This window comes from Saccopteryx leptura, chromosome 5 (assembly GCF_036850995.1).
Source record: "Saccopteryx leptura isolate mSacLep1 chromosome 5, mSacLep1_pri_phased_curated, whole genome shotgun sequence".
NCBI classification, from domain to species: Eukaryota; Metazoa; Chordata; class Mammalia; order Chiroptera; family Emballonuridae; genus Saccopteryx; species Saccopteryx leptura.
The window spans coordinates 35,968,774-35,994,929 of NC_089507.1; the positions used below are offsets into that span (position 1 = coordinate 35,968,774).

General features: G+C 37.3%; 1 protein-coding gene across 8 annotated transcripts; it reads left to right on the forward strand.

Annotated features, from left to right (window-relative positions):
* Nucleotides 1-1,353: 1,353 nt before the first annotated feature.
* OCIAD1 (OCIA domain containing 1) lies at nt 1,354-25,530 on the forward strand. Of its 8 annotated transcripts, none has more exons than XM_066386427.1 (9): nt 1,354-1,377; nt 2,948-3,010; nt 3,430-3,510; nt 6,773-6,826; nt 15,393-15,440; nt 16,426-16,561; nt 17,163-17,335; nt 21,757-21,909; nt 25,001-25,530. In XM_066386427.1, exons 2-9 carry the CDS (start codon nt 2,953-2,955, stop codon nt 25,036-25,038), a joined length of 741 nt encoding a protein of 246 aa, XP_066242524.1. In that variant the 5' UTR covers nt 1,354-1,377; nt 2,948-2,952; the 3' UTR covers nt 25,039-25,530. The 8 variants fall into 8 exon arrangements, with proteins under 8 accessions (XP_066242524.1, XP_066242516.1, XP_066242517.1 ...); XM_066386419.1 differs by lacking the exon at nt 1,354-1,377 and adding an exon at nt 1,385-1,744; XM_066386420.1 differs by lacking the exon at nt 1,354-1,377 and adding an exon at nt 1,385-1,586.
* The last annotated feature ends 626 nt before the right edge of the window (nt 25,531-26,156 follow it).

The window sequence follows — 26,156 nt, forward strand, 5'->3', positions numbered from 1 at the left end:
AGAGTTGAAGGGAAGGGGGACAGGACACTGCATGCAGGTGCTGGTTCTGCTTCTTCATGATGAGCACAGTAGAAAGTGAGGCTCAAGAGGACAAAGACCAAGCTAGGAAGAGCCTTATATTCTGTGCATGACACGGTGGCGCAGTGGATAGAGCATCGGACTGGGATGGGAAGGACCCAGGTTCGAGACCCTGAGGTCACCAGCTTGAGTGCAGGCTCATCTGGTTTGAGCAAAGCTCACCAGCTTGGACCCAAGGTCGCTGGCTCGAGGAAGGGGTTACTTGGTCTGCTGAAGGCCCACGGTCAAGGCACATATGAGAAAGCAATCAATGAACAACTAAGGTGTCGCAACGAAAAACTGATGATGGATGCTTCTCATCTCTCTCTGTTCCTGTCTATCCCTATCTATCCCTCTCTCTGTCTCTGTTAAAAACAAACAAAAAAACCCAAAAAGGCTCTTAGGAAGGAACCACAGGACTGCCTTAGATGGATCACCACAGGCTCTCTCTTAAATATATCTGTGGGAGAATAAACGGGATAGTTCTAGAGGCAGTGAGAGAGATGAAATGATAGTCGCAGAGGGACCGGGAAAGATAGGAAATCTTAGAGTTTTTTAGGAGTCGAGGAAAAAGGAGTAGGGCAGATTTTTCACAGCTGAGTCACCTATATCTTTAAGTATCTGGCTCACAGTAGGCACCCAGTGTTTGTAGAACGCATGAAGGAATGAATGGTCGGATGTGCCAGAATGATGTCTGAGGAAGAGAAGTCGTAAGCCCGACTGCAAATACAAACTCTTCCTGTAATACAGAACCCTAAGTGCTTAAACCTCTTTTTAGGTGGGTCGTTTTAATCCTAACAACCCTATGAGGTAGGCGTTATTTCCATTTGTTAGACGAGAAGAACCCGAGGCTCAAGAGACACCGTACTCCAGGTTTTAGAAGTAGTCTTAAGTCCCACAGACAGCCAAGTGCGCATGCCTGGTAATTACTACTTTATATTGCTTAACCTAGAGGCTCAAAGAACGAAATGAATTACGTCAAGTGCAAAAACAGAGACGTCTATGAAGAGTCGGTTATTCTCAACAGGATAAAAGAGAGTTCCAGAAATTCCCCGCCAGCCGGTCACATCAGTGCGTCGCGTCACAACAGTCCGAACCCCAGCCGTGGCCCGCGACCCAGGTGGGGGCGGGGCGGGGCGGGGCGGGGCTCCGCGTCCGCGGCGGTGACAAGCGCAGTCGCAGTACAGCTCGTGAGCGCCGCGGCCTGGGGAGCAGGGAGGCGGGCCGAGCGGAGGGGCCGCGCCGCGCCGCCAGCGCAGGCGTCTATCCCGAGGCTGCTCGCCGCAGACGCCGCAGGCAGGGCTGACGTCATTTCCTCACGTACGTTTCTAGTGTTTCCGGGTTGCGGTCATCTTGAGCACGTATCTGGGTGACTTTTTGGCCACCTCGCCGCTGTCCGCTTCCCACCCCCAGGTCCGGTGCGGTCCCTCGCGCTTTCCCCCCTTCCTGACTCCTCCCGGGGCCCCTGCGGGCCTTCTGCCCTCGGTCGCCCGGGCTCGCCGCGCCGTCAGCCGTGGCTGTTGTTTGAGGTGGGTGAGGTGACGCGGACGCGGAGGGCCCCGTGCCGCCCCCTCCCCCAACACACTCACCCCCTCCGCGCGGCCAGCCGCTACCCTGCGCCTTCCGCCATTTTCCCGTCCGTGAGAGGGGGCCGATCGCACTTCGGGCGTCCGGCTCCTCGGTGCTGGTGACCCGGGAAGGAGAGGGAGTGTTTCGGGAGGGAAGGGTGAACGGGGCAGATTCAGGATGGCGGGTGTGCGTGTTTGTGGGGTGTTGCAGGTGGGGAGGCAGATACAGTGCGTGGGGGATGGAGTGCGGGAACCGACGGTCGTAGAACGACGCAGGTCCAATGCAGTTTTTTTCTTTGAGATGTAAGATCAACGTGATGTCTAAAGAGGCCTTGTAGGCCTGGGCAGTCTCTTTCTAGGGATTCTAGGTAGGATGCTGTTTTGGAAATGGCGAAGATTTCTTCTTTTACGGTTGTTTTAGGATAGGAATAGTTTATTCAGCAAACACCATCCATAAATCATCTTACCTTTTCTGGTTTTTTTTGTTGTTATTTTTCGCAAAGGGATTGCTATGTCATTGACTCTCAGTGATGGCCTGTTGAATAAGTGAATTATGGAAGGGCCTCACTTGTTACATCATGTATGCCATTTCCCATTTCATGTAAATTGTTTTTAAGATGGGAATAATGATTTCTCTGTGAACATTCTGTAAAATACGAATAATGTAATCTGTTGGTCATTTAAGTCTCCAGTCATGGGTTAAAAGAAGTTATGTTCTTGAAATGCTATGCATTTTCATGCCATAGTCGTCTTCTGAGTCTGTGTGGGGAGGGCGGCGAGTCTGGAGGATACACCACTGGGGGAAGGATGTGACGTCTTCCTTATTCCATATTTTGGGAGTACTGCTTTGTGGGATACGTTGTATGTTTCCTGATGATTATTTTATTTTTTAAAAATGGAAGCCCAGAAATGACTTTTCAAAATTTTCCTCTTCTATTTTGAGAAATTATACTAATCATCGGGCATATATTTCTGAAATGATCCAAACCTAGAATAATGTGAAATAAACCAGCTTTGAGAGGAAAAATATGTGTTGTTTTATTGATGTCCTTTTATGTCTTAACAGTATAGTCAGTTGATAAGCACTGTACTTAAAAAGCATATACATAATCTTTTTCAGTTAAGGGACTTAAGATGAGTAATCATTTCTAAATTAGTTAATAATTAGTTAAAATAAATCAGGTACTTCAGATGTAGTAGTGTTTAGTAAATATTTGTTGATTGATTGCCATGAAGACTAGTAATATTATTAGATTGTCCTGACTTACTTTGCTCTATCTCATAATTGTTTCTAATACTTATTGTAAATGTTTTTGATGCAGGAAAAATGAATGGCAGGGCTGATTTTCGAGAGCCGAATGCCGAAGTTACAAGACCTATTCCCCGTAATTATCAATTATGTATTTCTAATTAGAAGCACTTTATATGTAGAGAAGTTTTTACTTCCTTGACTAACTGTACAGCATCTGGGCTGGCTAACTTCATGGCTGTGTGACCTGTATAGTCACACAGTGATCCACATTTGGTTTAATAATCTATGGTTGTTGCCATTTTGAAAGTCTTAGTTTGTACAAGAGGTTACATTTTCATTTTGTATTGGACATATATTATGTAGCCAGTTCTAACTAGCAGATAGATAGTATCATTAACTTCTATTTGAAGTCAGAGTTTGTTAAAAGTTTACAAGTGTGTTGTATCATTTTTTAAAAATGGGTGTGTTTCGTTACATTTAGACTAAGGTAGTTTTTTAGACTTAGTTTTTCCACAGGTGTTTTAATGTTTGCTGATTTTCTTTGGTTAAAAGACATAGGGGCTGATTACATTCCAACAGAGGAAGAAAGAAGAGTCTTTGCAGAATGCAATGATGAAAGCTTCTGGTTCAGATGTAAGTTAAATTTTATAATCAACAAAGTTTGACCTTTAGTGCCTGAAATTTTAATGACTTTATAGAGCAGCGGTTCTCAACCTGTGGGTCGCGACCCCAGTGGGGTCACCTAAAGCCATCAGAAAATATATAATGCATATTAGGTATTTACATTCTAAATCATAACTAGCAAAATTACAGTTATTAAGTAGCCACCAAAATTATTTTTTGGTTTGGGGTCACCGCAACATGAGGAACTGTATTGCGGGGTCACGGCATTAGAAAGGTTGAGAACCACTGTTATAGAGAAAAAGTTGGCACACTTTTGGTGTAGTGTGGTTATTACTAAAAGAGGTTAATTAAGGAAATAGAATTGTACACATTTTAAAGTAATGATTTCTAGAACTTCTTTCAAGATTGTGAAGTATTTTTGTTGGTAATAAGTAATAGCATTTACTGTGTGTATATGGATTATATAAAAACAACATAATAAGGTTGATGATTGTTATCCTTACTTTACAGATGCAGAAATTGAGGGTTAGAGATGTGAAATGGGTTTTCTAGTGTTAGACAGCTGACAAGTCGTGAAGTCTGGATTTGAAGCCCAAGTCTATCTGAAACAGAAGCTCATGGTTTTAACTTGCACACTTTTAGCCATTACCTGTTAAAAACTGATTAATGCCCACTTTACCATTTTGAAACGTTACCAGCTTTTGATTTCTGACTAAAAATCTTATACATGAAGATTTTATTTTTTAAATACAGAGAATGTTGAAAGAAACATAAAACAGTATCTTACTTATGAACAGAAGTCTGGTGTTGCTTCACCTCACATTGCAGTCCTTTTAGATAAGGTAAATATAACAAAAAAAGCAGGATGGAATTTTGGAAAGGGAGGAGTGACCTAAGTAATTAAAAAAGATGTACATTTTCCTCAGTCAGCTTGGTATTTATTCTTACAGTGTGTAAGGTATTATTATGCTTGGGACATAAGTTTTATGAAACACAGTCTTCGTCCTAAAGTAGTTTTATGGTGTAGTTGAGACAAAGCCAATTCATGAAACACTTTAAGAAAGATTAAATACAAAACAGCAGTAGGAAATTTTAAGAGGTAAATTAGTTGGAATTGATTTAGTTAAGGCTTTACCAAACAATGGAGACTTAACTAGTAGGCCGTTAGGTAAATGAAGAATGGTGGAGAAGCATTCAGATGAAAGGCAGATTCTTCTATAACCTGATCTCTACTAGAAACTTGAGGTTGCTCTGATTGGAGTTCTGTCACAAACCAACCATCATTGTTGTTTTGAGCAAATGACTTGTTCTTTCTGGATATCATTTTACTCTGATTATGATGAGGACTATATACTAAACTCTAAAGTCCCTTTCAATTTTACCATTCGCTTTTTCTGTGGCAGAATACATGAGTTGGAAAGAGACCTTATTTCTAATCCATTACTCTTTATAGCATGAACAGAAGATAAGAGATTTATACAAAGAAATAGTGATAAATGGCAGAAGTAGTCATAGTATCTCCTTGACTAGACTGTACCCTATGTGTTATACCATTGTGGCCTAAGAAGGAAGGGGCAAGCATTGTCCATTGTAGAGGTGGCCAACAAACTCATTGCCTTCCATCCTTATTTAATTCTTCTGTGCTTCATGGTGCATTCCTTGAACCAAGCTGGAGGAGAAAAGTGATTGCAAATTGTACTGATGCTGTAATAGGGATTTGTCCTTTGAAAAACCTTAAATAATAATACATGAAGTGTCTCTAACTAGCCAACATTAAAGAAACCATTTTCCAGCAAAATTTAAATTTGTTAGTGGTAGAGTAAGGATTCAAACCTTAGGGTTTCTGCAAATTGTCTGATGGGAAAGCAAAAGCCCTATTCCAAAGTTACGGATTTTAATCATGAAGTCGAATAATTCAAATGTCTTAATTACGTTGGTTCTTAAATTGCCTGTATATAGCCTGACCTGGGGTAGTGCAGTGAATAAAGCATTGACCTGGAACTCTGAAGTCGCCAGTTCAAAACCCTGGGCTTGCCTGGTTAAGGCACATTTGGAAGTTGATGCTTCCTGCTCCTCCCCATCCTCCCTCCCTCCCTCCCTCCTTCCCCCTCCACCTTCTCCCTCCCCCTCTTCTTTCCTCTCTAAAATGAATAAATAAAATAAAATAATTTTTTAAAAAGTTGTAAAAAATTGCCCATATATAGTTTAGGCCAGGTTTGAGCAAACAACGACCTAAGGGCTAAATCTTTTTGTATGGCTATGAGCTAAGAATAGTTTTTGCATTTTTAAATGGTTAAAACCAATTAAAAGAATTGATATTTTGTTACATATGAAAATTACTGAGAAACAGTTCCCTACACCAATAAAAGTTTTTACGTGAATAATATGTATCTCACTCTGCTTAAAATGTCAAAATTAATATTTTTGCATCCATAAGTAAAGTTTTATTGAGACACAGCTCTATGCATTTGTTTATGTATTGTCTTAGTGCTTTTGCTTTAACATGACAGTTAACCAGCTTGAACAGCTTGAACAGCACCTGAAGTGTTTACCGTCTGGCTCCTTACTGGATGATTCCCAACCCCTGGTTTAGTACTACACTATCTAGTGTGGCAGCCACATGTAGCTCTTTAAATTTAAAACAATTTATAGTGGAAAGGATTTAAAACAAGGTAAACAAAGGGAAAGGAGCATGTCCAGAGGAGACCAGACAAGGGCTTCTAAGAGTCGTCTCCCAGTGGAGTCGCATACAAAAGAGCTAAATTCCTCCAGCTGCATAATGCGTAAAGTTGTTACCAAGGAAGGAATCTCATTAGAGACTCAGCACGGGGGTTTTGGGGGGGGCTGATTACTGGGGCGCCCTCAGCCTAGCAGGTACCAAAATTCCAGACTCACAGCAGGAAAACAGGTGTTCAGCATAAACTATGCAGCCAGTTTAAACACAGTGAGCCATTTATTGATTCACGTTAAGTTTTGTATCAGTGTAGGGAACTGTTTACTAGTCAAGTCCCTGACATCAGCCAAGAACTTTTGCAGGCAGACCTTGAATTATATTGTTTAATAGTTTGTAATGTCTTCTTAAATATGCTGCTTTTGTATTTCCACTGACTATATACTGTACAGCTTTTAAACATGGAAAAAGTCTCTTTTAAAGATCTTAATTGTGCAGCAAGACTTCCTGGATGGTTTTACTGGTACACATTTATCCTAATGAACTTGGACAAAATCTTTTCCTTTTGTTGATGTTGATAAGTTCTTTTTCCTCCTGTAGCTGTGCCTTTGGCTGCAACAAGTATGTTGATTACACAAGGATTGATTAGTAAAGGTAAATATTTAAAATTCTAATTTAACATTTTGGATATGTTACTATATGGTATTTTTCTGATTTTTGGGTAAACGTACTGTATCTGTATTATATTAAGCATTATCATTGATAATTTTCTACAGTAGCAGAAGAATTATGTCTCCATGGACCCATTTACACAATGTCTTGATTTGAGAATTTGATACTCTTGCACTGTAGTAACATTAACAATCTACAAGAGCAAGAAAAAGCCTGTGAATGGGTTACAGGGTGGCAGAATGACAAACCTAAGCCATCCACTTCACTATCGCTTAGGAGCTTTTCTGAAAACAAATTCATGGGGTCCAGCCCAGACTTAGGGAATCAAAATCTATGCACTGGTTTAAAGATGAATGACTCCCACCCTGGCCAGAGGTGAGGGTATGTGGGAGAAAGAATCAGTGGGTGCACTAATTGGAATGAGTTGATGCTTCTCTTTCTCTTTCATTCCCTGTCTTCCTTCCCTTCCTCTCTCACCAAAAAGACGAACGGCTCCCTTAAACCAGCTGTCTTATAATAATGGAGGGGTGGGGACACTTTCTTGTCCCAAACCTATTGGCTTAAATAGTACAGTGTATTCATATCTGGCATTGAGTTTAGAATACCTACTAAATGCATCATTCTCTACTTTTGTTTTTTTTTTTTTCCAGTGAGAGACAGGGACAGATAGGAAGGGAAAGAGAGATAAGAAGCATCACTTCATAGTTGCGGCACCTTAATTTTTCATTGATAGCTTTCTCATATGTGTCTTGACCCTGGGGGTGGGGGCTCTAGCCGAGCTAGTGACCCCTTGTTCAAGCCAGTGAGTGACCTTGAGCTGCAAGCCAGCAACCTTTGGCCTCAAGCCAGCAACCATGGGGTCATGTTTATGATCCCACACTCAAGCCGGTAACCTCAGGGTTTTGAATCTGGGTACTCAGTGTCCCAGGTTGATGCTGTATCCACGGCACCACCACCTGGCAGGCTGTTCTCTATACCTTAAAATTAAATACACATTACATTTATTTTGTGAACTGTCTCCTTGGAATAAGATGTCATAGAAAAGAGTGGTGATCTCAGGATGGCCTCCACATATCCTAAATACTTGTTTTTTAAATTAACTAGTTCATAAGTGTGACTCTTGATAGGAAAAATTAGCCTTTTCATATTAACAGTATAAAGTACTTAGTAATATTGATACAACTAGCTGTGAAAAGTAGTTTTGGAGGGAAATGAGAATTTTCTGGGCTTAAAATTTTATTTAAAGTATTCCCAAAGAACAACATTACAATGTACTAGCATGACAGGAATCTTAAACATGGAAACAGGTCATTATACATAGGCACAACTTAAATTGTCTGATAGGCTAGGATTCTTTCTATAGTGAGAAATAAAAACCATCACATTTTTTTAAATTGACTTTAAGAGAGGAAACGGAAGAGAGAGAAACATCAGTTTGTTTTTTTCTACTCATTTATGCATTCATTGGTTGATTCTTGTACATGCCTTGACTGAGATTGAACCTGCAACATTGACATATTGGAAGGATCCTCTAATCCAGGGGTCTCCAAACTTTTTACACAGGGGGTCAGTTCACTGTCCCTCAGACCATTGGAGGGCTGCCAAATACAGTGGTCCTCTCACTGACCACCAATGAAAGAGGTGCCCCTTCCAGAACTGCAGTGGGGGCTGGATAAATGGCCTCAGGGGGCCGCAGTTTGGGGACGCCTGCTCTAATCAGTGGTCGGCAAACTCATTAGTTAACAGAGCCAAATATCAACAGTACAACGACTGAAATTTCTTTTGAGAGCCAAAATTTTTAAACTATATAGGTAGATACATTCCTTATCGAGGTAGCGCCCGCATGTGGTATTTTGTGGAAGAGCCACACGAAAGGGGTCAAATAGCTGCATGTGGCTCACGAGCTGCAGTTTGCCGACCAGGGCTCTAGCCAATTGAGCTAAGGGCCTGGGCTCATCACATATTTTTAAAGAAAAGCTATGGCACAAGAACTTATGAACAGAGAATTTACTAATGACTAAGCATTGGGGATTATACAAAAGAAATGTAAGAGCAGCTGCTAGTAGTTTCTCTGAAGAAACTGAACAAATAGAGAATATAATATTTAATAAGTTACTAAGTTGTATAATAGAGACTTCAAGAGCTGTAGGTATTCTTTTTTTTTTTTTTTTTAATAAATTTTTATTAATGTTAATGGGATGACATTAATAATTCAGGGTACATATATTCAAAGAAAACATGTCTAGGTTATCTTCTCATTAAATTATGTTGCATACCCCTCGCCCAGAGTCAGATTGTCCTCTGTCACCCTCTATCTAGTTTTCTCTGTGCCCCTCCCCCTCCCCCTAAATCTCTCCTTCCCTCCCTCCTGCGTCCTCCCTCCCCCCACCCCTGGTAACCACCACACTCTTGTCCATGTCTCTTAGTCTTGTTTTTATGTTCCACCAGTGTATGGAATCATGTAGTTCTTGTTTTTTTCTGATTTACTTATTTCACTCCGTATAATGTTATCAAGATCCCACCATTTTGCTATAAATGATCTAATGTCATCATTTCTTATGGCTGAGTAGTATTCCATAGTGTATATGTGCCACATCTTCTTTATCCAATCTTCTATTGAAGGGCTTTTTGGTTGTTTCCATGTCTTGGCCACTATGAACAGTGCTGCTATGAACATGGGGCTACATGTGTCTTTACGTAGCAGTGATTCTGAGGTTTTGGGGTATATACCCAGTAGAGGGATTGCTGGGTCATAAGGTAGTTCTATTTGCAGTTTTTTGAGGAACCACCATACTTTCCTCCATAGTGGTTGTACTACTTTACATTCCCACCAACAGTGTATGAGGGTTCCTTTTTCTCCACAGCCTCTCCAACATTTGTTATTACCCGTCTTGTTGATAATGAGCTGTAGGTATTCAAAGAGGAAAGATTTCTGCAAGACTACTGTCATCAAAGAGTGTCTTGAAAAAAGTGGATTTTGAAGATGAGCAGGATTTAGATGAGTAGCGAAGGACAAATGTCAAAGGAGGGACATGATTATTAAAATAAGCATGACTATAGGGAGGGACAGGAGACACATGGCTAGAGTGGGAGAATCATGCAGGGAGGAGTGAAAAGTCCATTGAATAGCTAAGGTAGAGCCTGGAGAAACGGTCATTTTGATTAAGTTACAGAGAAGGTAACGAGCTTTTGGGCCTAGGTTGAGGAGGAGACCTTTTATCGTCAACAATAAAATCTCACCACTGCTGGCTCCCCCCCCCCCCCCCATTTTGAGAATGCCTTGCTCCTGCACATAACTGATTATGCACATAACTGAACCAGAGAAATTTCCTTTTTCTAGTTGCCGGTATATCCTGATAGAACTGTTAACATATAGTTAAAGGTGAAGTTTTCTGAAAATAATAGGACGTGTTACTGAGGAGACAAATTATTGTTAGAGCAAGAATTCTCCTGAAGTTTTAGTCATCATTTGATGATTATTTGACTTACCAATGACAGTTTATGCCTAAAGTCATAGCATGAGCAACAACATTCCAACACCATTCTCTGTAATTGTGACTGAACCTGTAGCCTTATAATGGAATTTAGTGTTTGGTTTTTGTTTTTAGAAAGGGTAAATTGTTGGCCTGACCTGTGGTGGCGCAGTGGATAAAGCGTCGACCTGGAAATGCTGAGGTCGCTGGTTCGAAACCCTGGGCTTGCCTGGTCAAGGCACATATGGGAGTTGATGCTTCCAGCTCCTCCCCCCTGTCTCTCTCTCCTCTCTCTCTCTGTCTCTCTCCTCTCTAAAATGAATAAAAAAAAAATTAAAAAAAACTTAGAGAAGTTAAGAATGAATCCAGGCTTTCTTCTCTGAGTCTACAAGAAAGGGTAAGTTGTTAAAAATGATTTAACCTAGGCCCTGGCCGGTTGGCTCAGTGGTAGAGCGTCGGCCTGGCGTGCGGGGGACCCGGGTTTGATTCCCGGGCCAGGGCACATAGGAGAAGCGCCCATTTGCTTCTCCACCCCCCTCCTTCCTCTCTGTCTCTCTCTTCCCCTCCCGCAGCCAAGGCTCCATTGGAGCAAAGATGGCCCGGGCGCTGGGGATGGCTCCTTGGCCTCTGCCCCAGGCGCTAGAATGGCTCTGGTCGCGGCAGAGCATCGCCCCTGGTGGGCGTGCCGGGTGGATCCCGGTCGGGCGCATGCGGGAGTCTGTCTCTCCCCGTTTCCAGCTTTAACCTAATTTGTAAAATGACATTGTTTTCTAGTGAGCGAGTCACAAGTCATCATTCTAACTTTGTCAGTTTTGTTGGGGTTTTGATATTTTTGAATAAAGATACAAAAAATAACATTGGATGATATGTCACTCATGTAACTATCTGAGAATTAAAAGTGTTTTTTGTTGTTGAAATTATTTTGGGATCTTGTTTTTTACGTGGGGAATTATTCTAATAAAAAAAGGAGTCCCTCCAAAAAATTGAGATTTTAGAAAAGGAATTCACAATTCACCAAGACATTTCACATTTAATTAAAATGCTGAACATTTTATATATATTTTAATCCATGGTGTGTCATACTGAACATAGTCTTAGCTATGACAACACTCTACTTATCCTCCCTCTCTATTTATCCTTTTCTGGCAAAACATTTAAACATGTTCAGGTCTGTTCTAACTTGAGAATATACAAAAGAAAAATCTTCTCTTACATCCATTCCCAACTGCTTCCAGCTGTCTTACATTAGAAGCCAGACTTCAAAAATTAGTGCTTTATACTTCTTTAACCCATTGTAGTCTGGGACATGGATTATGGGTACAGTCTAACATTTACCAAAACATGTTTTGGTATCATGCACAAGTTTTAAAAAATGTTATCAGCACAAGTTTTTTGTTAAATTTGATGGGCAGTTTTTGTTTTTGACTCTTAAACAACTTTAACCATCTTTGTTGAGAAATCTCTTCCCCTGGTTTTTATGACATTACATACTTCTGATTTTTTTTTTTTGAGTGATATGTACTATATACTGTTTTGGAAATAGAACTAAAAAATGAATTCCTGATCTCTTGGTGCTTATATTCTAGTGTGGGTTTTCTTCTCTTGTGGTTTCTTTGGAATTCAGTTTTTAAACTATATTACTACCCAGCAAAATGTGGCTGCTGCAGGGACCATTTATTGCTCTAGGTCACGGTGTCGTATCTAGTGTAGATGGCTGCTTCAGTCATATTCTGCAGATCTCCATATGAGGAGCCCCTTACAGGCCCCTCAAACTGAACTCATTTCCTCCCAAACTGAATTCATTTCCCCAAAACCAGTTTCTGTTTCCCCATATCTGAATGACAACACTGTCCAACTAGGAAACAGGCATTATCCTTCACTTCTGTCCTTAACTGGCTGTCCAATAAATGCCCAGTCTAGTCACGCTCTTAAATATTCTGTATACTGTCCACCTCTGCACTACCACGATAATACAACTGTTGGTTGCCAGCCGTATTGCACTAGCCTTCATTCTTCCTACTTCCCCTTAGAAAACAGCATCTCAGGTATCTGTCAGGGCATAGTGCATGTAGTAGATTCTCACATATTTGAGTGAGTGAATAGCAACCATCACACACTATTACACTGCTCACAGAAATTAGGGGATAGTTTATCACTTCATATTCATTTTGAAATGTCCCCTAATTTTTGTGAGCAGTATATTTTTGTCTTCATCGCCTCTAAACTGTAAACTCTGTGAGGGTAGAAAGTATCTTAATTTCTGTTACATTCCTACTTCGTAGTATATAGTGCCTGGTGTAAGTGGTCTGTAGATGAAGAAAAACTTTTTTGTATAAACAGGTATCATTACCGTCCTCCTTTTTCTTTTCATTTGTGTAAGTAAAGAAACAGACTAACAGCATAAATGAGTTCTGTATTTATAGTTTATATACATGAAATTAGGTAATTAAGTATTCTTTTAACATGAGATTCATCTAATGGTATGCTGAAACTGGCTTGTCTCGAGAGAGCTGATTTTTAAATTTTCAAGATTTTGGCAAGCTGGTTTTAAACCATTTGTTAGTTTGAAATGGTCATAGTTCAGGTATTTGCTCTCCACAGAAATCCACATTATAAATCAGGGCTTTTTATTTGGAGAGTTGGTTTACGCACATGATGAGATTCATTCACATTGTATTATGTAGTTGTAGGTTATTTATTCTCATTGCCATATAGTTTAGTTTTTCACTGTATAAATGTACTGCAGCAGTTTATTCATCCCCTTGTATGTTGGCAATTGAGTAGTTTTCAGTTTTGACTATTACAAGTAGTTTTGCCATGAATACAATGTCTCTTGGTAGACATTTTTCTGGATAATAGATTCACCTTTAGTAGATACTCCCAAACTTTCCAAACTGTTTGGACCAATTTATCCTTCCATTACCAATTTATTTTATTTATTATTTTTTTTAGATATTTTTTTCACTACCAATTTATTAATAAAGTTTTATTAATATCACATTTTCACCAACACTTGCTATTTTTGTGTCTTTGTATTTTAGCCATGTGTTGAGTGAACAGTGATATACATTACATTGTAGTTTTAATTTGCACCTGATGACTATTGAAGTTGAGGGCCTTTTGTTTATATCCCACTTGAAAATATCCTTTTTTTTGTGAAGTATCTGTTTAAGTTTTGTCCATTTTTCCATTGAATTATCTTCTTTTTCTTACTGGTTTTATGAGAGTTCTTTGTATATTCTGGAAATGAGTCTTTTGTCAGATCTATGTATTGTGATTATTTTTCCCCACTTTGATTAGTTCTTAATGTAATGCAATCCAATTTATCAGATCTCTACTTTATGATGAGTGCTTTTTGTGATGTTTAAAATTGTCTATTGTAAGGACATGAATCTCTTATGCATAGTTCTGTAAGCTGTTTTAATCTTTCATTCTTTTTTTCTTTTTTTTTTAATATTCAAACACATTTGTTTATTTGTTGACAGAGACAGAGAGTGAGAGAGAGGGATAGATAGGGACAGACAGGAAGGGAGAGAGATGAGAAGCATCAATCAGTTTTTTCTTAAGACACCTTAGTTGTTCATTGATTGCTTTCTCATATGTGCCTTGACTGCAGGCCTTCAGCAGACCGAGTAACTCCTTGCTTGAGCCAGTGACCTTGGGTTCAAGCTGGTGAGCTCTGCTCAAACCAGATGAGCCCACGCTCAAGCTGGTGACCTCGGGGTCTTGAACCTGGGTCCTCCGCATCCCAGTCCGATGCTCTGTCCTCTGTGCTACCGCCCAGTCAGGCTAATCTTTCATTCTTAAATTTTCAAGTATCTGGGGCTGTTTTGAGTTTGTATGAGAATCAAGGTACATTTTTTTCCCTTTATGGGTATGTAGTTGACCCAGAATTATATTTTGAAAGGACTTTTCTTTGTTCACTGTAATGCAGTGTTTCCTTTGTCGTAAGTAAGTGACTGCATGCATGGGTCTGTTTCTGGGCTCTTCTGGTTTTAGTCCATTTGTCTTGTCTTGTACTTAGACTGTCCTAATTACAATATCCATGGATCTTGATATCTGTTGGTAGTTCTCCAATTTTGTTGTTCTTCAATATTGCCTTGGTTATTTGTGGCCCTTTGTGTTTCCACAGTAAGCTTCTCAGTTTGAGGGGAAACCTTTGATTTTAATTAGGATTGCATTGAATTTATAGGTGAATTTATTGAGATTTATCATCTTTGTAATACTTAGTTTTTTGGTTCACAAACATGGTCTATTTCCCCATTCATTTAGCTTTTATTTTTCAGTAAGTTTTGTAGTTTTTAATGTAGAGATCTTTCATATTTTTCATTAGATTACTCCTGGATTTTTGATGTTTTTTGATGCTATAATATATATATATATTCTATCTTTTAAAAAATGTTTGGTTTTTTGTTTCTGGTATAAAGATAATTTTTTTTTGTATATTAACCTTGTATCAAATGATCTTGCTATAAATTAATCTATTCTAATAGATTATGGGGTCTTTTAAGTTTTTTGGTTTTTCTTTTCATTTTTCTGTTGATAATTGTTTATTTGGTTTTCTCTTTAAATTGCCTTATACTTCTCTAGGGTTCTGGAAAGAGCTAATGTTGTTAGGTAACATTTAAAGATAGTCTACTGCCTTGGCCAAGTAGCTCAGTTGATCGGAGCAATGTCAGCACAGAGGTTGCCGGTTCGATTCCCCTGTCAGGGCACATGTCAGGGCACATACAGGAGCAGCTCGATGTTCATGTCTGTCACTCTTCCTGCCTCTCTCAAAAACAAAATAGTCTCTACTGCTTTTTCCTTTTATATTTTTCCTTATTTCTGCTAATAAATATATTTTACTTTATGTTGCATTGCTGAACTTACTTGTCTCATATTAGAAGAGACCACACAGAAATAGTTTCTTTGCATTTTTACCATGATTTCTGTTATTTTCTTCAATATACTCTTAATATATATATTTTTCTTTTAGCATAAATGTATTTTATCTTAGTAAAGATATAACATCTTAATTATGTAAGTGTCTTCCTCTAACACTGAATGTTACTCAGAAATACTCTTATCTTTAGGAATCCTTTCAAGTCATCCCAAGTATGGATCCATCCCTAAACTCATATGTAAGTATGAACACTTGTTTTCTAATCTTTTTACTTAAGTAAAAGAATGTTTTTATAAAATGTTTTGTCTTATAACAGTTATTTGGTTATTTGTTCTGATAAATCAGTTTAAGATTTTCATTAAATGGACTACTGATGCTTTTTATTATTAGCATTAAAAATCATGAGTTACTTCATTTTTTTCTTTTATAATGTAATAGAACTATTAATTTTAAATTATTTTGTGAAGATACAGTATTTGAAAATAAATTCTCTTGGTCTGTATATCAGGAAAGAAAGTTGTTCAGAGATTCTCATTAATCAAGATAAAGTGTATATTAAAGCCTAACTTGAAAAAATAGACCTTTTCAATTTATATTAAAACTGTAAATAAGCATATTTTATTTATGTTTATGATCATAACTTATTTACATTTTATAATGTGGTTAATAGAAAATAAGCTAAATTGCTTTAAAAAAATACTTGAGGCTTTTTATGAGTCTTTCCAGGTTAGCCTCTCTTTTATATTGAAAATAGGCACACGATGCAACAATGGCCATATTTAGTTAGAATTTAGTAATTCATTATTTTAAGAGATTTGTTGCACCTAGTTTTAAAAAAAGACATTAGCTGGTCAAAGGGATAGTTATCATTTTATCAGAAAAGAAATGGCTTAAATTTCTCAACTAGGATAGAGCTTTGATGTTTGAGTTCTTATTCTATGTGCCTTTACCACATCTTTATCTATAATAATGAAGTAGTAAAGTAGAATTTATTCATCTTATAGCAACTTTGAGTTATTTTATTTTTTGAAAGTGAATTACATCCATAGACTCTGAACTCTGAATCTGATTTAATGTGATATTTTTACCATTATTTCAGGAAATCTGTCTTTCCACATCAAAGACATACTTAGAATCACATTTTTAAAAGTACTTTTAGAAAAGATTCTTGTCAAACAAAGCACATTGAGTTACACTTTTTTTTTTTTTTCCCAACAAATAAGTTGCTTGTATCATGGGATACTTTGCTGGAAAGCTTTCTTATGTGAAAACTTGCCAAGAGAAGTTCAAGAATCTTGAGAATTCCCCTCTTGGAGAAGCTTTACGATCAGGACAGGCACGACGCTCTTCACCGCCTGGGTAGGCCAGATTCTTATCTTTATTAAAGGTTTTTAATTTTAGCTAAAAAAGTGTAACTGGGTATTGCCATAATTCAGGGCGTGAAACATTGCATAGCTGAAGGACCATTGGAAACTTGCCATTTTGTTGCAAGCTAAAAACTAATTTGTTTTTTAAGGGTAGAGTGAGTTTTGTCTACCTTTGCTTTGATAAAACAAGTTGTATCCTATTGAGAGTGCATATCCCAGAATAAAGGATTTTAATTTGGCAAACGCTTTTGGTTACCTGTATTTTGAACTTTTGAGTTCTCAAATTTTATCATTTCCAGCTCAACAAATTTCAGGTTTTTAATCCTTCTGTTGTTTAAAATAGTACAGAAATTGTATAGCTATAGATAAATGAATCTGTTTGGATAGGTAGGTAGATAACGAATACTATAATTAGGTAGATTTGGTATATATAGTCATATCATAAATGGCAAGCAATTTAAACTCCACAAGAGCTAGATTTAATATGATTTCTTCAGAAAACAAACTAACTGATTTTCATACCTTAGCACATTTCTTTAAGTCAGGTATAGGCAATAACTCATGTTTCTTATATAATACGAATTCTTTTATAGGCACTATTCTCAAAAGTCAAGACAAGACTCAAATGTGAGTGATCGTTCTTTTGTGACATCCCCAGCGGCAGACAATATGGAAAGAGAGATGTTTCCTCGTTATGAGCCAATTCCATTTAGTGCTTCTATGAATGAATCTACTCCTACTGGTATTACTGATCATATTGCCCAAGGTAGAAACTTCTCTTGAAATGAATTTCAACATTTTATGGTCCAACGTATGTATAAACTTTATTTGATCACTTTTTCTGCTGGATATCACCTGTATGTTCTACCATCAGCCTAAACTCAGCATATTTGTTCCTTTGTTTGTTTTCTTTATCATTTTTTGAGGTCCAGTGTTAGACAGTACAGAAATATAAGGATACATTACTACTATGTCCCATTAGTTAAAAATACTAACCAGGTTTAGTGGAATATCCAAGAAGGGATAAGTTGTACCTCAGAGAGGCTTTTAAAAAGTTACATTTATTAGGCTGGTTTTAAAGGCTTTAAACTTCTTTGTAATGTGAGGAAAATAATAATTACTTGCCTTATAAAACTGTCGTCAAGTGAGAAAATCCACATGAAAATGCTTTGTGAAGTTAGTATAAATACTAGCTTTGAAGGTTGCATAATGTAAGTGCAGCACCATCAATTTTGGATTAAGGCCTGCGTTTGAATCACAGTTGACATTTACTAGTTCTGTGACTTTTGGCAAGTAACTGTAATTTGTGATCCCTTCAGTTTCTACATTTGTCAAATGGAGATGATAAACCTCTTTTAAAGAACTTTTGGGATGAGATGAAATAATCAAAGGTAGCTTATGCCTAGCAAGCATTAGGCTCTCATCAAATGTTAGTTTCCTTCCTTCCCTCAATCTAGTTTGCAGTAAAAGGTGAGGAATTAGAAACAAAGTACAGGTCTGAAATTCCTTATCTAAAATCCTAAATCCAAAAAGCTTTGAAAATACAAGTTTTTTAAAAATAAACCGTGATAAATTCTGACCTGAACTCATTTCAAACCATGACCTAAACTGACTTCCCTAAATTTTGTTATGGAAATACTGTTTTTACTTATTGCTGCTCTGAACTTCCAAATTGATGACTACTAAATAATATAAGGGCTATATACTGTAATATTTTTCTAAAATCTGAGAAAGTTTGAATTAACTCCAAGGGTTTAGGTAAGGGATTGTGGACCTCTATACAGTATTCTTTAAAAGTGATTGCTCTGAACCAAATACAATAAGCCAGTAGCTATGGGGAACAAAGGTTAAAGAAACATCCGGATTTTTGTTGTTTTTTTTTTTAAGATGGGAGAGATTTGAATCTATATACAAGGTGGGGCAAAAGGAGGTTTACAGTTGTTTGTATGGAAGAAATATAATATAATGCAAGAATAAACTGTTTTGTGTACTCACAACTGTGTATCTACTTGTGCACCGCCCTGTATTTATAGGTTAAGGGGAAAGAGGGGACACAGTAGAAAGGGAGAAGTTGATTATAGGTCAAGTGGTGTTCCAGAGGATGCAGAGAGGGTCTAGGTAGGTCAGGATATAAAGCAGCCACTGGCTATATATGGCTGTTTAATTGAATCAGATTGAAAATGCAGTTCCTGCCTGGCCTGTGGTGGCGCAGTGGATAAAGCGTCGACCTGGAAATGCTGAGGTTGCCGGTTCGAAACCCTGGGCTTGCCTGGTCAGGGCACATATGGGAGTTGATGCTTCCAGCTCCTCCCCCCTGTCTCTTTCTCCTCTCTCTCTCTCTCTGTCTCTCTCTCTCCTCTCTAAAATGAATAAATAAAATAAAAATAAAAAAAAAAAGATTTGTTAAAAAAAAAAAAAGAAAATGCAGTTCCTTAGTTGCTTTGACAGCATCTCAGTTGTTCAGTAGCCACGTGTGCTAGTGGCTGCTGTGTTAGACTGCAGATACAGAACATTCTCGTTATTACAGAAAGTTACATTGGACAGCACTACTTTAGAGCAAAAGTAAGATGGTATTTGCAGAAGAGACAGGAGAGAATGGAAGTTAAGATAATTTAGTTTCTTGGAGGATGAAAGTTTTTGAGAGTCTATTAATCCTCAACTGCTTTTTTTTTCCTGAATGACTGAAAATAAAGACATTCAATTACAGTTGATCCTCGAACAACAGGTTTGAACTGCACGGGGCCATTTACATACATCTCCTGTAAGTGGGCCCACACAGTTCAAACCCATGGAATTCAAGGATAAACTGTAGTCGGAAAGGGAGGAAGGTGGGCAGATTAGAGAGAGGGGTTAAAGTCATTATTCTATCACCAAAGGTAGCTGTCCTTGTTGCCCATCACATCTGTCCGTTTTTCTTGTCTCTTCAAGTTCACATCCATTCCACTTGTATTCTAGCCTTGTAATAATGACTTGCATCATTCCTTGCATTTGCATTAGCAAATTCCAGTCCCATGTTATATGGACTTGTTTATCTAAAAGCAAACAAAAAGCCCTTTGGTATCTGCCCACAGACCACAACAAGGTCCATATTTTAGTATATTTTATGTCTTCCAAAGCAGCTAGCCATTCATCTGCTGCTCTGCTTCCTCACCCCTCTCCGAGTCAGGACTGCAGCTCTTCGCTCTCTGCCTGGACCAGCATCAGCCTCCCTTGCTTTGCCCCAGCTTCTGTCCTCCCTTATTAAGACACCCTCCCCTTTTGTTTGTGCAGAACTACTTGCCCTCTTAATTCTGCTTTCTCTTACCAAGAATTGAAAGTTACTCGAAATAAAACGTATTCCTTCATAGTTGTTTGACACTTAGTTTATTGCAGTGAGATTTAAATCAGTGCTCTTTTCTGTTGGCTTACTCCTTCCAGCTCTGTATAACCTTCCCAAAGAAGTCAGTCTTGCTCCTGCACGGTGTAGGGTGTTCCCATTTGACTTTTATAAGTGTAAAACATTCTCCCTAACTTTCTGTCTGATATATATTTTCATTATTTATTGCAGAATTTCAAAGCAATGAAAACAGTAGCAGACCTGGAAGGAACTTGAGAGATTATTTAGTTAAACTTCCACATTTCACAATTGTGAAAACCAAGATTCAAAGAAGCTTAGTGATTTGCCCAAGGACATTTACTAATTGTCGGCAGAGTAGGAATGACAACCTAGGGTTTCTGACTGCTAACACAGTGTACATTCTCCTTCCGAATTTTAACAATATCATTTATGGTGAAGAGAAATGAGTCCAGTAATTACTCATTACTAATAAAATATAAAGTTCTCTTTAAACTCAATATAAGGTTATAATATTTTTCTTTGCATTTTTTTTTGAGCATGAAAAATTTACATTTCAACAGTGGTGTAAATATTAGAACTAATATGGAGAAATTTAAATGCTCTTTGTATCAGTGCAGTATACTTTGTATCAAAATAATTATGGTTGAAAGCATTTAATGTATAGTTATATTGCTTTAAAAATTCTGATTATTCAACCTGACCAGTGGTGGTACAATGAGTAAGAGAGTGGACCTGAATGCTGAGGTTGCTCTGGCTCAAAACCCTGGCTCAAGGCACTTAGTGGAAACAATCAATGAACAACTAAAGTGAAGCCACTATGATCTCGCTCCCTTTCTCTAAAATCAATAAATCTTAAAAAAATTCTGATTACTCAGTGGGATCTTATCATTGAGTTCCAAAATAGTACCACTTAACAAAAATTTTTTTTTTTAAATAATTATAATTAAAATAATGTGCCAAATTTATATGCCTTATTAAGAACCTCTGAAAAATATTACTTGGGAGTAGTTATGTAAGATTGTAAGTAGTTGTTCATTGAGTGCTGTGTTAGCATTAGTTAACTTCTTTAAAAATGTTTTTTTGCTGGTTAAACATTTAAGTAAAGTATGCTCAATATTTAACTCTGTCAACCAGTATTAAGAGTAACCACTTCCATGTTTCCTCAGTATTTGGCTCTTTGATAATATGTATTCATACTTTGACTCTTTGGGAGAGAGAAAGAATACATGCTCATAGTTGCCCTTTCTCTTTTCTGTCTTGGTGTTGTATCCATTAAACCTATTGTATCCATTAGAACTAAGTGAATAGGATGCATAGCATGCTTAATGGCTATGTTTTATACTTTTCAGTAGCTATTGTCAAGTATTTTTGTTTAAGTACAAAGATGGTAAAATAAAAACTTTTTAATAGCTGGAGTTTGTGTATAGAGTATGGTTATGGGAACATTTAACCAAATAAAAGCCATAATGTATCAAGTTTTGTTCACTTATTATTAGTAGAATATATTTCTTTTTATATAAACACTATGAATAACTTTGCTGTTTAAAAACTAACATGTTAAGTGGTAAATTGTGCTGGTATATATTATGCTCTGTTCTGGCATGGTTAGTTTTTTGATTTTTTTATGTTAACTTTAAATTTTAGAAATAAAAGCTTGAAAATGTGAGAGGAAGTTGATTTTAGTTTTATAATTGCCTTGGGGAAGATATAATACTTTTGGAATGGTGGTAATAATTTGATTCTCTTTTATTTTCTATTTATATTAAAGGTAAGGAGCATTTATAAACTTTAGTTGCTTTGGATTTATTAAAATCCTTTGATCACCATTTATTAACTGTTTGTTGTTTTAGGACCTGATCCCAACCTTGAAGAAAGTCCTAAAAGAAAAACTGTTACATATGAGGAATTAAGGAATAAGAACAGAGAGTCATATGAAGTAACGTTAGCACATAAGACTGACCCCTCAGTCAGGCCTATGCAGGAAAGAGTGCCCAAAAAAGAAGGTATGATAGTTTAGCCTAATCACTTTACTCTTTAGGATTGGATACCCAACATTAGTTAAAAACATTAATTATACTAATGTGATTTAATTCTACAAGCAGTTAAACAGAATAACAGTTTTTTAAAAGAATAGCTATTTTATAGTTATCAAATCTTTGGTTTTTAAGGTATTCCAAAGGCCATTTTGTGTTAGAAAATGAAGTCTAAATAGTATAAAAGATAGTAAGGCTAGTTTTGTAATACAATATAAAAATTACACATCCAATTTCACTTTTTTCTTATAAGAAATCACCTTAGGAATCATTTTTTAAATAATGCTTCTATTGCATAGAACCAGGTCTGGTGACCTAAGGTTGATAATTGGGTTGTAATCACTTATGGCAGAACCACAGAATCATGATTAATGAAATTGATTTTCTTATGGTTGTGAAATTGAAATAGAGTTATGTGTCTTGCAAAGCATCTTTAGGACATTTCTAAAAGAGGAGTTTGACTTTTTCTAAATAGTACTTTTGCTCTATAATTAATTATAAGTTTAAAAATCACAGTTTCTTTTAAGTCATTTTGAAACAGCTGTACATTACCCCAAGTAAATTTTCTGACACAGAAGTTTATCTCTAATGGAAGAGGGCATTTCGAATAGGGGTTTGTAGCTATTTATTTATTTATTTAAGTGATAGGAGAGAAAATAGGCTCCTGCATGCGCCCCTACTGGGATCCACCCTGCAGCTGCTATCTGGGGTGGATGCTCTGCCTATCTTGGGCCCATGCTCGCAACCAACTATTTTTAGTGTTTGAGACGGAGGCTCCACAGAGCCATCCTCAATGCCCGGGGCCGATGCGCTCAAATCAGTCAAGCTATGGCTGTGGGAGAGGAAGAGAGAAAGAGGGAGAGAGAAGGGAAAGGGGGAGGGGAGGAGAGGCAGGTGATTGCATCTCCTTTGTGCCCTAAGAATGGAAACCTGGATTTCATATACCAGGTCAACACTCTACCACTGAGCCAACTGGGTAGAGCCTTTTTTTTTTTTTTTTTTTAAGGTGAGAGGAGGGGAGATAGGCAGACTCCCACATGTGCCCCAACTGGGTACTACCTGGCAACCCCATCTGGGACCAATGCTCGAGTACTGAGCTATTTTTAGTGCCTGAGGCTGATACGCTCCAACTGAGCTATCCTCAGCACCTGGGGCTATGCTCAAACCAGTTGAGCCACTGGCTGCTGGAGGGGAAGAAGGAGAGAAGAGGGTTGGAGGAGAAACCACTGGTTGCTTCATTTGTGTGCCCTGACTAGGAATCAAACCCGGGATATTTATATGCCAGGCCTACACTAGCCACTGAGCCTCCGACCAGGGCCACTTATAGCTATTTCAATATACAATTTTAAGTCTCTTGAGGCATTTCAGAGAATGTGTCATTGTTGCAGGGTCTTCTCTTTGCTACTTTAAAAATTGAAATCATAGGTCCTTTGTACCTTCTTGAAAGTCATATGCCACGAAGAATATAAAAATACATTAAAATTATTAGTATTTTTTTATTATGATCATTCTTTTAGAGTCAGTTTTATTTCTAATTGTTGGTGGTTGCTTCATTTAGAATTTTCTTAATTATGTTAGATAATATGTCATATCGACATAAACAATCTAGCTTTAAAATAGATTTGAAATCAGCATCACTTGCTAATGTTTATCATTAAAATAATAGTGTAAACCATATGCATTCAATAGCCATTAATCTGATATGTAAAGACTTATTTGTTCTACTGATTAATTAAAGGAATTAGACTGTAAGCTCCATGAGGGCAGGCTGTAGTATTTTTCTCTCTTTTGTAGTCTTTTATGTCTGTACAACCATACAGTGATAAATCAGAAACAGTGTTTCATTGGACCTCCTATAGTAATAAAAACTAAGGAAAAGAAATACGATAGAAGTATGGCATGTTAGATTTTGATATATGTGGTTTTGACTGGAATCAGTCTTTTAAAGTTCTGTTACATGACACAGTAATATGAAATAATTTCTGTATAAAAAGTTGATTTTTTGTGTGTTCTTTATATGAAGAAAAACATGAAATAGTTTCAGTGATTTTCTAGAATGTTCTATTCTAGAATCCACACAGAAAATTTGACATTAGTACAGTTCAGGTTTACTGGGTCAGAAAATACCACTTAAATGTTTCAGTTTTAGATTCTGTGAATGACATTTACCTAATTAGAAATTAACAGAAATTTTAGAAACATAAGCACATTTTCAGTTAGCTGTCAGGGCAATGATATCACCACACATACAGCTTCTAGAAAATTCTGTCTTTGCTAATGAGGGAATGAAAGCAAGGAGAAACGGCAAAATATGAGGGAAAATGGTATATAATGTCTTAGTAATACGAAATAGTCTTGCTTCAAAGACTAGAAGTACCTTGGGGAAGAGGTCCTAGTCCTTCCTTTGATAACTGCTTCTTTACGTTGTTATGACTACTTGTAATTCACAGAAGAAGGCGGTGTAGAAGAGAGGCACAAGTTTCAAAATAATAATTTTATGTAGAGTACAGGAATATTGGGAACTATTTCCTCCTTGTACAGTGTTATGGCTCATGGGAGAGAAGATTGAACTAACATAACCTGAAAAACTGACCATTTCTATTCTATATTTTTTGTGAAAAACAAATTTTTTTTTATCATAATGTTTTAATTTCCTGGTAATTTTTTTGCATGTGCCATAATGCACATGCATAGGTAGTATGGTAAAGTTGTAAAGACACACAGGTTTTGGTCCTAAACAGATGTGTTCCAATTTTAGTTCTACTTGTTCTATTAGGCTTTGTACCTTGGGCAAGTTACTAATCTATTTTCTTACCCTTTAAATGGGGGTTGTGTTTATAAAGTTGTAAGGAGAATCAAATATTTACGTAAAGCTCTTGATACAAGGCATGACTATCTATGTACCTGCAGCTCACTTTAGTCTGGCCAGCCCCTTTTTAATTTGACTCTCATGTACGTTTATTCAAATGAGAAACAACTTCTCATCTTAATAGCAAACTTAAAGTAGTACCTTTTATGTATTACTATTTGGAATCATCAATTATTTGTGCTTTTTTCCTAGTCAAAGTAAACAAATATGGAGATACTTGGGATGAGTGAAAAAGTGCATCATTGGACCTAATGAAGGAATTTCACTGCCCAGCTTCATCTAGGTGGTCATGAGTATCTGCGTGCTTTGAGTTCAGCAGCAGTCTTCATAAACATTTAAAACTAGAACTGGGTTTTTCATGGTTTGGCTTATTAAAATAATGTTTAAAAAACAAATTTTAATGTTAATACTGTGAATATATTCACCTTGGGAAACTACATGAATGATGATGATATTATACCACAATTGTGTACAGTCGGAAACTTAAGTTACAGGACAAGAATACTCTTATAAAACTATTGAGAGATTGTCATGCTCTAAAATCAATATACCTGAAAAGAAATGATACCTGCATGTTGAATTGGGGTGGGGGTGGGGGGCTGCAAGCATAATTTTAAGTGTTAAGCTTTACATCAAAAAATTATAAAAACGCTTTTCTCCAGTGTTTGCTCTATTCTTTTAATGTTTATGGTAAATAAAGTATAAAGGAACATGCATCTTCATTGATTTCATAGTTTGCAAATTATTTTTAAGTACAATTATAAGTAAGTGGCATTTTGTAGGCATAGGAAATAAAGGCATCTATCTCTGAATATTTAATAGTGATACGATAAATGTGACTTGTGGATTCATCAACCTACAGTGAATGGCTCAATGCCTTAAAGAAAGGAGTGGTCATGTTCAAAAAATTGGGACATTTCAGTGGACTACTTGGTCTTTATTATGTTTGTTCCTTGTGTAGGTGATTGGAAAATGAAGTTGTGGTTTCATCTAAATTCTTACTTACATTTCTACCAGAACTTTAGTGTTTCAGTTGGTGTTTGAGTTAATGCAAGTCATCCTAAAACTTGGCTTGATTTATCACAGTGATCACTTAGTAAATTATATAATGTCTAATTACTGAGTTGTACACTGAAACTAATATAATGTATGTCAACTGTGATTGAAAAATAAAGATTCTTGAAAGTCAGAAAACTCAATTTATTAGTATTTCTGTAGGTCAGGAATTAAGGATTTCAGCTGAATGGTTTGGCTCTTGGTCTCAGGTTTGCAGTCGTGCTGGTGGAGCTGACAGGGCAGGGGGCTACAGCAGCTGGGGCCAGGCCGGGCCCCCTTCCCTCTCCTTTAG

Bases quoted from the DNA above. Each gene is read 5' to 3' on its own strand.
- OCIAD1 (XM_066386427.1), top strand. From the start codon at position 2,953: ATGAATGGCAGGGCTGATTTTCGAGAGCCGAATGCCGAAGTTACAAGA. The intron at 3,011-3,429 runs GTAATTATCAAT...TTTGGTTAAAAG, and splicing joins AGTTACAAGACCTATTCCCC to ACATAGGGGCTGATTACATT. The intron at 6,827-15,392 runs GTAAATATTTAA...TCTTATCTTTAG, and splicing joins ACAAGGATTGATTAGTAAAG to GAATCCTTTCAAGTCATCCC.